This window comes from Nyctereutes procyonoides, unplaced genomic scaffold, assembly GCF_905146905.1.
Source record: "Nyctereutes procyonoides isolate TBG_1078 unplaced genomic scaffold, NYPRO_anot_genome, whole genome shotgun sequence".
NCBI lineage: Eukaryota > Metazoa > Chordata > Mammalia > Carnivora > Canidae > Nyctereutes > Nyctereutes procyonoides.
This window is the reverse complement of record NW_026575132.1, coordinates 17,190,242-17,204,431: the sequence shown is the minus strand read 5'-3', so window position 1 is coordinate 17,204,431 and position 14,190 is coordinate 17,190,242. Positions and strand designations below refer to the sequence as shown.

Below are 14,190 nucleotides of genomic sequence, written 5' to 3'. Positions count from 1 at the left end.
ATAATAAGTTTTTAAAATCATTTGTATTTCCTTGGTATTGGTGGTGATTTCTCCTTTCTCATTCACGATTTTATTAATTTGAGACTTTTCTCTCTTCTTTTTAATAAGGCTGGCTAATGGGTTATCCATCTTATTAATTCTTTCAAAGAACCAACTCCTGGTTTTGTTGATCTGTTCCACAGTTCTTCTGGTCTCTATTTCATTGAGTTCTGCTCGAATCTTTATTAACTCTCTTCTTCTGCTGGGTGTAGGATCTATAGGCTGTTTTTTTCTCCAGCTCCTTTAGGGGCAAGGTTAGCTTTTGTATTTGAGTTCTTTCCAGTTTTTTGGATGGATGCTTCCCCTCAGAACTGCTTTTGCTGTATCCCAAAGATTTTGAATGGTTGTATCTTCATTCTCATTAGTTTCCATGAAACTTTTTAATTCTTCTCTAATTTCTTGGTTGACCCTTTCATCTTTTAGCAGGATGATCTTTAACCTCCATGTGTTTGAAATCCTTCCACACTTCTTCTTGTGGTTTAGTTCTAGTTTCAAAGCATTATGGTCTGAAAATATGCAGGTGACAATCCCAATCTTTTGGTATCATTTAAGACCTGATTTGTGACCCATTATGTGGTCTATTCTGGAGAAAGTTCCATGTGCACTTGAGAAGAATGTGTATTCAGTTGCGTTTGGATGTAAAGTTCTGTGAAATCCATCTGGTCCAGTGTATCATTTAACGGTCTTGTTTCTTTGGAGATGTTGTGCTTAGAAAATCTATCAATTGCAGAAAGTGTCATGTTCAAGTCTCCCAGTATAAGTGTATTATTATCTAAGTATATCTTAACTTTGGTTATTAATTGATTGATATACTTGGCAGCTCCCGTATTAGGGGCATAAATATTCATGATTGTTAGGTCCTTTTGTTGGATAGATCCTTTAAGTATGATATAGTGTCCCTCTTCATCTCTTACTACAGTCTTTGAGATAAACTTTAATTTATCTAATATCAGGATGGCTACCCCTGCTTTCTTTTGAGGACCATTTGAATGGTAAATGATTCTCCAACCTTTTATTTTCAGGCTGTAGGTATCCTTACATCTAAAATGAGTCTCTCGCAGACAGCAAATAGATGGGTCTTGCTTTTTTATCCAGTCTGAAACGCTGTGCCTTTTGATGGGGTCATTAAGCCCATTCATGTTCAGAGTTACTATTGAAAGACATGAATTTAGTGTCATCATAATACCTATTCAGTCCCCGTTTTTGTGGATTGTTTCCTTGGACTTCCTCTTTCTTTTACAGAGTCCCCCTTAATATTTCTTGCAGAGCTGGTTTGGAAAGATGAATATTTTTAGACAGTGATTTTTTCTTGCTTTTTATAAAATCTGTAATAATGTCAATAGTATTTGAAAAGTTAAGGGAGATATTAAAAATCTCTTTTTTTTCTTTTAGGGTTTTATTGCTTCTCTTCAGTTTATTTGATTTCCTTTTTTGTAAACACAATAAACAATTTTAGAGAAAAATCAGAAAATATAGACAAAGAGACTAAGAAAATAAGGAGCACATAATCACATCTATATATAGAGAACCACTTTATTACCATATGGTATGTTTTGGTCAGATTTCCTCTGTGCACACATATATACATGTATAATTTCAGATCAATTTCCACATACATTTGTGATTATGCACACATAATTTTAATGTATCAAGTCTTATTTTAAAGATTTATCTTTGGCTGTAGGATCCATTTTACAGAATTTTAAAAAAAGATTTACTTATTTATTTTAGAGAGAGAAAAAAAAGCATGCACGTACATGGCACAAGTGGGGGAGGTGCCAACGGAGAGAATCTCAAGCAGACTCAGTGCTGGGCACAGAGCATAACAAGGAACTTGGTCTCATGACCCTGAGATCACGACCAGAGCTGAAGAGTCATTTGCTCAATTGACTGAGCCACCCAGAGCCTCATTTTACACAATATTTTTAAATGACTTCATAGTGTTTAATTTGTAGATGTATTGTCACTATTTAAACAATACTTTTTTTTTTTTTTAGAGACAGAGAGCACACACACTCATTTGGAAGGAGGGGCAGAGGGAGAGAAAGAGGATCTTAAGCAGGTGCCATGTCCAATGCAGAGCCCATATCAAGATCTTGAGATCATCACATGAGCCAAGATCAAGAATCCGATGCTTAATGACTGAGCCACTCAGATGCCACTAAATGATACTTTATTTTCGGTCCTCATTATTACCTAAAAAGTTTCTCTCTTAAAAATAATCCAGGGCAGCCATGATTGAATGGAGATGAATTTTAAATTAAAGCAACAACAACAAAAACTAAAAAATAAATTTCTTGAAGAACTGACAAAAGCTTTAAAGCATAAAAGTTTGTAATATAATCCTTGGTTTAGCAAATTTTCAAATAGTTGAGCAAAATAGTACTGGCAATCTTGATGTCCACCTGGTTTCTTTTAATTCATTTTCTTAAACAATTTGTTTTTCATCATCTTACTAGGAATTTCCCCAATCTGGGATCCCTTATCTCTCCTACACTCTCCTTGGATATGCCAGTTTTACAGTTTCAACCATCATCTCTGTGAAGAAATTTCCCAAGTCTACTGAATATATTCATCAAGGGCTTTTCAAGACCACTTTGTTCAGGTGATCAATTCCCCACCTTGACCTTGAGGCCACCCCCCCCCCCCATTTTATGTTCACTGCGACAAAAGTTTGGTGGGAATCTGTGGCACGAGTTAATTTTTTTCTCCTTGCGTGTATCTTACAAAAGCAAAAAAGGTGGATAAAAAATGCAAACTCTACTTTCCGCAATCCTGGAAGGGAGACGAAATGTTAGGACGTAAAATTATACCTCAGTGGTGCTGAAAGCTGTAGGCTCTTTGTTGGTGCCGTACAGAGAGAAGAATAACGGAGGCTGAGAGGGCAGGAGGGCAGAGAATGTGGTACAGATTCACTTCCTGTTACTAAAGGGCTCTACTGGAAGTAACAAATTCTGTTTCCTGGCATAAAACAGGAGCTGTGGGACCAGGAGAAGACAGGGTGGGGCCAAAACAGAAGGCCCACAGAGGAAAGATACCCGACGTGTCTTCTACCATCTTGTGAGGATGTAAGTTGCAGGCTGAACGAAGCCATGTAAGCGACTGCGTTGAGGTAGCAGCCCAGCTTCTGGCTGATAAGGGGCCATTTCCTGCGTGTCTGCCCATAGCTCTAAGTTAATGGAAAGTTTTGCTTTTAACTTGGAGAACATGGTTCTCTTTGGTCTCTATGGATGATGAATTGAACACATGAGAAATCAGCCATAGGAGAGGGATGCCCCATAGCCTGCAGACTGTGGTGGGATTGAAAGGGCTGACTCCCAAAGATCATCCTTTATGAAACCTTGCCTCTTTTTGCCTAAAGCAGTTTTTTTTTAGGGTAGATTGTATCTGTGCAGAGGTGGCAAAGGAGCAGCCCTTAGGTTTCAGCTGGATCACATTTCCCATGCGTTTTAAACTTGTTGAGTCATGATGTCTTTAGGTGGGACACGTACTTTCCAGGGGATCACAAACCCCACCAGCCCCTGTTCCTATGCACCAGCAAGCAGCTCCTCACATCCCTGTTACCTTCCTGGCCACCGAAGGCATTTAGATAATCCCCTCCTACCTCCCTTAGGTCAAGGTACTGTCTCCAGAAAAGAATGTTTAATGCGTAGCTCTCTTATCCAATCTTCAGAAACCACTGATTCACATATACTTTCTCCCTTTAGGAATGTATTCATTCAGCATCTCTGGGCCTGCTTTGAACTAGTCACACTCCTCTAGATCTTCCAGAAGATATGTTTGGGACCTTATCCCTAGCTCTAGAAGTTTAGAATCTAATAGGGGAGGCAAACATGACAGCTTCGGGAATAATATTGCTGTAACTGAAGGACCATCACTTAACAGGGAGAGGCAGTAGGGCAGACTAGATGAGGAGAGAAGGAACTCGTGCCTGTAGGACGGAGAATCGTTCGTATTTGTTGTCAGAGCTTCAACTCAGGGTAGTTTGTGGAAGAGTCACGTGATGAGATGAGGCTGAGACCCATTCCCCCACTGCCTCAGTCCATGAGAGGTGACAGTGATAACTTCATTGAGTATCTCCTCGTGAGAGAACGGACATTTGATAACTGTATAGACCTTAAGTATGTTCTTCATTTTTAGAGTTTTTTAAAAATGGATTCCACACAAATCTTTGTTTTTTAAGATTTTTATTTATTTCTTCATGAAAGACACACACACACAGAGGCAGAGACACAGGCAGAGGGAGAAGCAGGCTCCATATAGGGATCCTGATGCAGGACTCGATCTCGGGACTCGAGGATCATGCCCTGGGCTGACGGCAGGCGCTCAACCGCTGAACCACCCAGGCTTCCCCATTTTTAGGGTTTTACGTAACTCAGTGTTTAGGCTGAGCTGGATCTGAATACAGATTACAGCTCATCTTTCCAGCCTGGGTGTCTGCTCAATAGACATATAATGAGAAACACAACTATAATCTTAAATTTTCTAGTAGCCACATTAAAGTGGTTAAAAGAAACAGGCAAAATTCACTTCAGAATGGATCAAGCTATAATCATTTCAACATTAAATTCATATGAAAACTGATGAGATATTTTGCATCTTACTTTTTATACTAAGTCTTTGACATCTGCTCTGTATTTCACACTTAGGACACAGCTTCGTGTTGGACTAGCCTTATTTCAAGCATTCAGTAGTGTCATGTGGTAGTGACTGCTGTCTTGGGCACCACGGATCTAAGTGTCCTTAGAGCTTCTCCACATACCTTGAAGCACATATGTGTGTTAGGGAAACAAAAATGTTAGGCATAAATAATCTGATGTTATTCCTTTAATGTTTGAGGTTTGGGAAACAACATATTAACTACTTGAACACATTCTTTTTTTTTTTTTTCAAGTAGAAAATCATTTGCATGGTTCTTTCATAATCGTGGCCGTTCAGCTCACCAAGACCCTATTTCAACAAGATGTCCTTTTCACCTTAAGGCAAACCCCTATGCTGGGAAGGAGTTTGTGTTTTCTCAATTACACGTAAACATCTGAAATGCAGAAATCTAGTATTTTCACTTAAAAAAAAACCTCTTGTGGTGTAAGAGATTACCTATTTATATTTCATTTGAGAAACTTGATTTGCCTGCAAAGAAATTTGGAATTCAATTAGATGAATAACCCCCATAAGTTTCTTTTTTTATTCTTTAGTGCCATGATTATTTCCAAATGCTGATTCATGAACTAGATGTAATAAAGATTGACCCAAGTCAGGAGATCGTATCAGCAAGGCCAATACCCAGTTTATAAGCTTCGCGTGATTGCATTTTCCCACTCATGTACCACCTGCCTTTACTTTTGTCACTCTGTGCTCCTTTTTATCAGTGCACACTACCTGAGTGCTCTGTGCCTCCCATAAGCAGAAAAATGTTTGGAAGCGTCCTTTGGGCTATTTACTAAGGTGACACTTGATTCGTGTATTTACACTTTGGATACATAAATAATAAATCTATTCAGCCAGTCACATATTTTTAGACCTAAGACATGTCAGACACAGTTATCTTAACAAATTTATCTTTCTAACTCTATCTCCTTCAGATGCAACTTCACTTAACTATCCTACTTAATGAAATCTCCAAGAGAGATTTCTACTAAAGGGCACCAAGAAGGTGACCAGATGTTTGTCAGAGAGCTTACACAACAGCTTTCTGGAAATCACTATATTCAAAGCAAAACTGTGTCAGTGACTTTAAAATAAAAACTCATGTGAACTGCATCACAACCTTATGAGATGAAGAGTATTATTATCCCGAGTTTTACAGGTTGGGAAACCGAGGCACAGGAATGCCCAGGAACATGCCCCATCGCCTACAGCTAGTAAGGCTTTGGACCAGGCGCCCGAGCTCCCGAGGCTGTGCTCCTAACTGCTACCCCACGCCAGCCCATGCACTGACAGGTGTCAGCAGATCCACATTATTCAAGGCTTTCTTTCTGCTGAGCCCCTCCAAGGAGGCTGAAAGGAAAACAGGACCACATGGCTGCATCAAACACACAGGAAATATTTTATTAGCTTCCAGATGGAGAACAGGGTAGAATAAAAATGTTTCAGTAGAAATCCACGGCTCTCCTCAAGGAGCCCACCCGGGCACTCGGGGCGCCCCAGTCGTGGTAGCGCCTGTAGTCCCCCGGCCTCAGCAGGTACTGGCGCCCCCGGTAGTTGGGCATCTCGTAGAGGACCCAGTAGCCCTCCAGCACGTGGAAGGAGTGGATCTCACTGAAGTGGAAGCGGTCGTGAAGCGAGGAGCAGTCCTCGGTGATCTCTACCATCTGGCCCCTGTAGTCCTCTCGCTCGTAGATCCTGATCCTGTGGGAGCTGGTCTGTGGGTTCGGCCATCAGCAGGTGAGGAAAAGTCAGAAAACCGAGCCGTTAGCAACCAGTCACACATGCTACAGAGGGACTGGGCATTTCTTTATCTTTTCTGTATCAAAGATGACAAATTTTGAAAGATAGCCGATGCCAGGGCAGCTGTGTACGTTTGAATGGGTTGCGCACTGCAAAACTGAAGAAGGCGTCATTGCTACAGATCAAGTTACCTGTGGTGCTGCCAAGAGTTTCTCAGGCCACAACCTGTATGAACCATCCACACTGGCCGTATTTAGCATCATTCTTAAATAACTATGTGTATATTGCTGTCGCCTTTATGGGTTTATGGTGGGCTCAAGTGATCCTTGGATGACATAAGAATAATTAGATATTTAAATACAATTTTAGAAAGGACCCCCGGGAAAGAAAGTTCTAATTTTGAATCTCAACAGTATTAGAAGAAGCTAGTGGGAAGGGAGGTCAAGTTGCTTTTCCCTCAGGTGAAGTCACAGACCAGAGGCAATTCAAGAAGAAGCCCAGCCCGGGCAATCCCTAATCCCTTCCCTTCTGCCTTCAGCCCCGCTCCTCTAAGGCCCTGGAAAGCAAGAGGCCCCCCAGAGACTAGGTTCAGGTGTCAGCTCTAGGGCGCTCCTGCAGATCTGCTCTAGGTAAGAAGCAACACGGAAAGCCCAGGGTCGTGGAGGAGGCCTGCACAGGACCAAGGGGGAATAAAACCTTGAGAGAAACGCAAAGCTAGGCTGCTTGTCCGGAGCAAATCCTGCCTGTCTTTCCTTGAGCACTTGATCTCTCATCTGCCTTCCCAGAGGGCGCCGACGGGCTCCCTGTCTTCCTTCTCCCGCCACTGAATGCTCTTGAGGAAAAGTGCTCAGGAGCAATCCCCCTGCGGTAGAAAGCACTGCCAAGGGGGCATCTCCGTGGGTGAAGGGCCCACGTGTGCACCACCTGGTCTTCACGACGGCCCTGCACACGCGCAGCAGCACCGCAGCCTTTGCCTCTTTGATGAGAAGCGGAGGACTAGGGCGCTCGGCCGAATTAGAAAGGGCGGGGGGGGGGTCCCTGGGGGGCTCAGCGGCTTGGCGCCTGACATCCGCCCAGGGCGTGACCCCGGGGCCCGGGATCGAGTCCCGCATCGGGCTCCTGCGTGGAGCCTGCTCCTCCCTCTGCCTGTGTCTCTGTCTCTGTCTCTCTCTCTCTCATGAATAAATAAAATCTTTTAAAAAAGGAAAGAAAGGGCGGGGTGGGGGTGGGGAGCCGGGCGCGCGGGTTCCGGGGCTGCTCCGACTCCGCAAAGCGCTACCTGAGCCGCAGGCCCGTCGCGGTGGGACCGCGGGGTCCCCGACTGCGGGGCCCTCTCAGCTGCGGGGGCTTCGGGGGGCGGCGGGCCTTGCGGGAGCCGCCGGCAGCCCACGGTCGGCTCGGGGATCGGCGGCACAGGAGGCGGGACTGCGCGTGCGTGGGACGGGCAACGCTCAGGGCACAGGTGGCCGCCGCGTGCTCGGGGCCCGCTCCCAGCCTCAGTCCGACCCCACGAGGCGACAGGTGCAGAAGGAGAGCAGCGGCGGCGGGGCCAGCGGGCTACCTGCGGCCACCTGCGGGCCACCCGCGGGCCGCCTGTGCACCACCTGCGGGCCACCTGCGGACCACCTGCGGGCCACCCGCGGGCCGCCTGTGCACCACCTGCGGACCACCTGCTGGACCACCCGCGGGCCACCTTCTGGCCACCTGCGGGCCACCTGCGGACCACCTGCGGACCACCCGCGGGCCACCTGTGCACCACCTGCGGACCACCTGCGGGCCGGGGGGCCCCGCCGCCCCCTCCCCAGGGCCGGGCCCCCGCGAGCCGACCCCGCGCCCCTCGTCCCAGCGGAGCGGAGCCGCGGGGCTGCACAGCGGGGTCACCGCTTAGGTCGGGGGCGCGGGCGGCGGAGTCCGAGGCCAGGAGCAGCCGCCCGGGGGTGGGGGGTGGGGCGGGAGCCGCACTCACGTGGGGGATGAGGCGGCAGGAGCGGACGGCGTCGCTGAGGCCCAGCCACTGCTGGTAGTCGGGGTAGTCCCCGCGCCGCAGGAAGTACTGGCCCCCCGCGTAGTTGGGCTGCTCGTAGAGCATCCAGCAGCCGCTGTCCACGCGGATGGAGTTGCAGCGGCTGAGGTAGGGCTGCAGGTTCGGGTGGTCGCTGCTGCACTCGTAGTGCCGGCCCTGGAAGCCGCGGTCCTCGTAGAAGGTGATCTGCAAGGCAAGGGAGGGAGAGGGTCGGAGGCCTGGCCCCGGGGTGCGGGGGTGCGGGGGGGGCCCCGGGCTGGGGCTGGCGGGGCTCACCTTCCCCATGGCGGTGGATGCAGGTCCAGGTCGGGGACGGGCCGCGGCGCGCGGCTATATAGCAGGAGGCCTGCTGCGTTGGCAGGAACCACACAAAAGGGGCCCGCGGGGCGAGGAGGGGATTTTCTCTCTTTTCTACATAATGACTGTGGGGGGTGGGGTGGGGACTTATTGTATGTTTTCTCTTAGACTCTCCAGTGTTTTCGATTTGATGACCCGCGTTAAAACTGTCACTTGGTGCCTCTGGGGCCTTTAGGCGAAGCCTATTTAGGACTTTGGAGCTGAGCAAAAGCCCTCACCGAGTTAATAATGGCAATGGAATATTTTAGGTATCTTCTTAAATTGCAAAACGATCTCCTTTTGGATAACAGAGCCAGGTAGTGACCAAGTGAGTTCAGAACTGAGGTCACTGAGGTCAGTGAGGTCACTGATGTCAGAACAGGCCCAGCTGGAGGCGTTTGGATGAGAGCATTTTCTTGGTGTGAGAACCTGGCACAGGGGGAAGAGCCTGCCTTCTCCGTAGTATGTTTAAAGTAAGATGGGATTTCCGTCCAAGAGGAAGAACCTCTCCATGACCCTCCGGGCTGACAAGTGGGTACAGCAGATGTTGCTAACACTGGAGGAAGGGTGACCAGGAGTTGGGCCCTAAGGAAGCCCTGTTTAGGGACGCACCTGCCACCCTGCTGCCTGGGCCTGGACAGGACCAGGGACATCTCCAGGGCCTCAGTTGGGGCCTCTCCCTGCACAGGCAAGGAGACCCTCACTTTTGAAATTCACAGAGATGACTCACTGGTGGTTCCAACTCACACAGTAACTTTCTTATGAACTAACAATTTGGCTAAGTGCTAAGCTTGTTTGTTTGGATCTAGCTGCTAGTTAATATGGAAATATAGCAAAATTTTAAATACCACAAGCTTGCAAAGCTTTTGCCTTCCCTACTTTCCCCAGCCCTAGGAAAGCCCTGGTTCCTTTGTAGTTAAGGCTCTGGCTACAGGGGCTGGAGTCTGCCTTCCTCCCCAGCTAGGCCAACCCACCCTCCCCCAGCTGCTCCTGCTGCTCTACTCTTTATAGCAGGCTCTCTCTCAACCATAGTACCATCTGACATTTTATTTTATTTTTATTTTTAATTTATTTTTAATTTTTTTATTTATTCATGATAGAGAGAGAGAGAGAGAGGCAGAGACACAGGCAGAGGGAGAAGCAGGCTCCATGCAGGGAGCCTGACGTGGAACTCGATCCCAGGATTCCAGGATCACGCCCTGGGCCAAAGGCAGGCGCCAAACCGCTGCGCCACCCAGGGTTCCCCCATCTGACATTTTAGACTGAAAAACTCTCTGCTGGGGGTGGCTGTCCTGTACGTTGGATATTTAGCAACATCCTGTCTGTACCCACTGGATGCCAGGAGCACCCACTCCCCTTTCTCTTTCCCCAAGTTACGGCAACTGAAAATGTTCTCAGATATTGCTGAAGATCCCTCCAGGTGTGTGTTGCGGGGGGTAGGATTGCCCTCCCTCCAGGTGTTTGTTGCGAGGGGTAGGATTGCCCCCCCCCCAGCCCCACTGAAAAGTACTGGTCTAAAAGTGCTAGCCATAGGCTTAACATTCTCACCATTGGGGATCCCTGGGTGGCGCAGCGGTTTGGTGCCTGCCTTTGGCCCAGGGCGTGATCCTGGAAACCCGGGATCGAATCCCACGTCGGGCTCCCGGTGCATGGAGCCTGCTTCTCCCTCTGCCTGTGTCTCTGCCTCTCTCTCTCTCTCTGTGACTATCATAAATAAATAAAAATTAAAACAAACAAACAAACAAAAAAAACATTCTCACCATTGTTTACCCCACTGTCTTAATGGGATGGTTTGTCGACTGTCGGGGACTGTAGTAATTCCTCAGAGATGCTCTGGCATCACTCAGACAGCAAGTAGGAGGGAAAGATGGAATGCCCCTGATCTTATTCCCCCACTTTAAGCAGAGCATTTTCACTTCTATCTGTCTTATATAAACCTTATTTGAAATAAAAGGGTTTTATTACTAGGTAAATAATAATAATAATAAAACACTTGAAAATCATTGGTTTTAGATATTGTGAGTTCCATATTGTGCTTTCCTTTAAAAGCAAATCCATACGTACCAACCATAGTGCATAATAGAATCGTCATCCTTTTATGTATCAGTGTAAATGAATTTCCCAGGATTGCTAGCTTATTCCTTCTGAAAGCAAAGATCTTAAGAGAATGAAACATAGGCCTGATAGATTTTGTTGTGATAAAGTCTGGAAGCATTGGATTGTGGCACCGTGCCAAAGAGAACAAGAATGAGGTGGATACCACATGGAAAATTCTGTACAACCAGAGATTAGCTTACAAACAGTGGGCCCAGGAAATGGGGTTTGAAGAGCTGGCAAAGAGAATGTGCTAAACGGGGCTGGGGTAAATCCAGCCTGGTTCAGAAGCTGATTTCAGTTTGGGGCTCTGTTTTGAAGGTTTCTAAATGGTCCTTTATGCTCATTTTCTGAAGCTGAAATTAAGGATTTATTTTTTTAACTCCTTGAGGATTAATTCAGTTATTCATGATGCTTTTAACTTTCAACCTTATCCTCTATCTTGTGACATGCAGAGCTTAGAGCTGAGTAGATTCCTTTTTAACTAAAACTTTCCAGGAGACTGAAAATGAAGAGCATCGATGTCTATATGTCGGGAAATTAGGTGAAAGACTTTATTGCTGTATGACCAGAAAAAGACAAAAAGCACGGAGACACTGGGTGCAAAGCAGGAATATAATCTGTTTTCATTCCACCTGCCCAGAAAGTGATACTAAGGCACTTAAGCTTTATCTCCAAACTCTCCGGGAAGCAAACAAAACACGGAAAACAGGCTGTTAGAAAACAATGCCGAGTAAAATGGGAATTAAACCCAGTAAAATAAAGCATGCGGTACCAAGTATGGCAAGAGACTATGAAAAACTGGAATCACCAGGCTCTTTGTTCTAAAGGCTTATAGCAGGATTTCCCAAAAGGATGTGGCGAACTTTCTTCCAACTGACTGCTTTATTATTTGAGCCTTTTGATCAGTGTTTATTTTCTTAAAACAAGCATCAAATAATGAGTTTCCTAGTAGTTGTATTCTTTCCTGAAGATTTTTAAAGCCTCCTGAGGATTAAATATTACAGCCAACAAATCCTATTTCTACTCTAAATCGTTGGCTATACAGGGAAATTCTTCATTGACTTTGTTTTAATAAGAGGCAGCTGTAGTCCTCCAGCCCGATCACAGAGGAGTACCAAGGTTCTCAAATGGGCTATGCTGAGAAATACCAATATGTGCTATTAGCCTGAGTAGTAATCAGGTGGGGCAGGAGTGACTGCCTGTCACAAATATCTTTTATCAAGGTCTTACAGACCATCTGCCACTTAATATAACTATTTGCTTTAATAAATTTGTAGCACTCGTGCTAATAGCAGAAAATAATTTAAAGACAATTCATGCTCGATCAGTTTGTGATAGCAGATGTGAAATGCAGGCTATACAAGACATGGGTAAAATAAATCCACCCTTCGTGGCAGCATGCTAAAAGAGATGCTAAAAATAAAATAAAATTTCCATTTCAAGTCAAGAAGAAAAAGAGGAAAGAAGAGGTACATCACATCCAATGGATTTAAAGATATTCAAATTCTAAATACATCTGTGATTGTGTATAATATATATATAATCTATATATATATTATATATTTATATATAAATACTGAGAAAGAATTCTGACCCCAAAATACAGAAGAAAAAAAGTTACAGTTAAAGATGTAAGATTATTTTGCCTATTTTGAAGTGGCTAAGCTATTTTTTTTTGCCAAAGGATTAAATCGTAATACATTTTAAATATCTGATTTCAAGTAAATTAATAAAACCGAGACAAGAAATCTAAAAAATACTCAGGGAGCAAGATTGCTGAATATTTTTTATTGGAAAAATTTTAAGCATTACTTTTCTTTACAGATAGTTACTATTAAACTAGGAATGATAGTGCACTTCTGACTAAAAAAAGTTAAGGCCTAAGCGAAATAAAACCGTAAGCCAATGAATATTGCAAAAAAGTTGTGATTATTCCTATCTTGCCTTCTATTTGTGCTATTGTCATTCACATCTAAGAAACATTATCCTTTTGACAGAATATAAATAAGAAAATCTAATAATATTGTAGCCCAGAGGAAATCTTTGTCAATTGTTATCTTTTTCCTCTAAGAGCTTTTTGTATATCAACATTAAATAAGTAGTTATGTAAATCAAGCCTCAATAAAATAAAGTTGCATTTTTTTTTCTGAGAAGGAAAGTGAAAAAAATACTCATATGGTTGGCCTAGATATCTGAAAAATAGCAGAGATTTGTCTGTAATAGGAAAATTAAAAAAAAAATTGGCTCCCTGAACAAAAAATTCATACTGCATTCTAAAATTAAGCAACATTGGCTGCTAAAACTGCACAACAGAATGTGTGACACTATATTTGAAAACATATAGGTTGTGATATATAACAATATAATGTATAACTAAAATATATTTCATATATAATGAGCTCTATTGTAGTAAGTAACTCACAAAACTTCTCTGGTTTCCTTTTTCTACAAAATGAGGGTGTTCAATTTAGAGATTCCAGAGGCTTTAGAGGTCATCTGTAACACATAAAATTCTATTCATCACTAAACAAGGAAAAATAAGTGTTGGCAAGTGCAAAATAGCAAGACTGGTTTTATGATCTTTTTTTGAATTTTAAACTGAAAATTAGGACACCAAACAAAAGATTTGCTAGACTTGCTGTTGTTTTCTCAGATTATTATTTAGTTTAACAGAAAAATTAACTATTCATTCATATGCAAATAACCTTAACAGAGAATTACTGATCCTTAGAAAAATTTCAAAGACTACTATCATCTTAATGTCCAGACAATTAACTCACCTTGTCTTTAAGAACAAGAACATAAAGCAAAAGCTAAAATAATTGAATATTTCTTTTCACAACCCCACTGTACTTAATACTTATTTTCTAAAATCTATCTTAACATTGTCTTCTTCCTATTATTTTTAAATCATTTCCATCAGAACAAAGTACACAACTATCTAAATTGGAATTAAATCACCAACATTATAATAACCTTCTCAAAAGAGAAGTCAAACTTTATTCTTCATTTTACACTTTATTATTTACTATTATGATTCAAAAAGAAAAGTTTATTCTTACTCAAGGTTTATACTATTTTTCACTCAATACTATTTTAGATGACTGTAATATATCACTGCACAAAATAGGCTGAGATCCTCACCCTCTTGAATTTTAACATAGCCAATGGAAATAAATTCTAAAAGTAGACGAAATAACTAAATACTTAAAAAAAAATTCTTTTAATATTTATTTATTTATTTATTTATTTATTTATTTATTTATTTAGTGTCTCCACTGAGTGTGGAGCCCAATGCAGGGCTGGAA

General features: G+C 43.6%; 1 protein-coding gene across 1 annotated transcript; it reads right to left on the bottom strand.

The window, feature by feature from the left end:
• Positions 1–6,128: 6,128 nt before the first annotated feature.
• On the bottom strand, positions 6,129–8,734 carry LOC129522945 (gamma-crystallin F). Its single transcript, XM_055345497.1, has 3 exons — positions 8,726–8,734; positions 8,393–8,635; positions 6,129–6,401 (listed from the first exon to the last, which is right to left on the bottom strand). The coding sequence occupies exons 1-3, from the start codon at positions 8,732–8,734 to the stop codon at positions 6,129–6,131; spliced, it is 525 nt and encodes a 174-aa protein (XP_055201472.1).
• Between the last annotated feature and the right edge of the window lie 5,456 nt (positions 8,735–14,190).

Coding starts and splice junctions, on each gene's coding strand:
- LOC129522945 (XM_055345497.1), bottom strand. Junction 6,402..8,392: donor CCTGCCGCCTCATCCCCCAC/GTGAGTGCGGCT, acceptor CCGAACCCACAG/ACCAGCTCCCACAGGATCAG.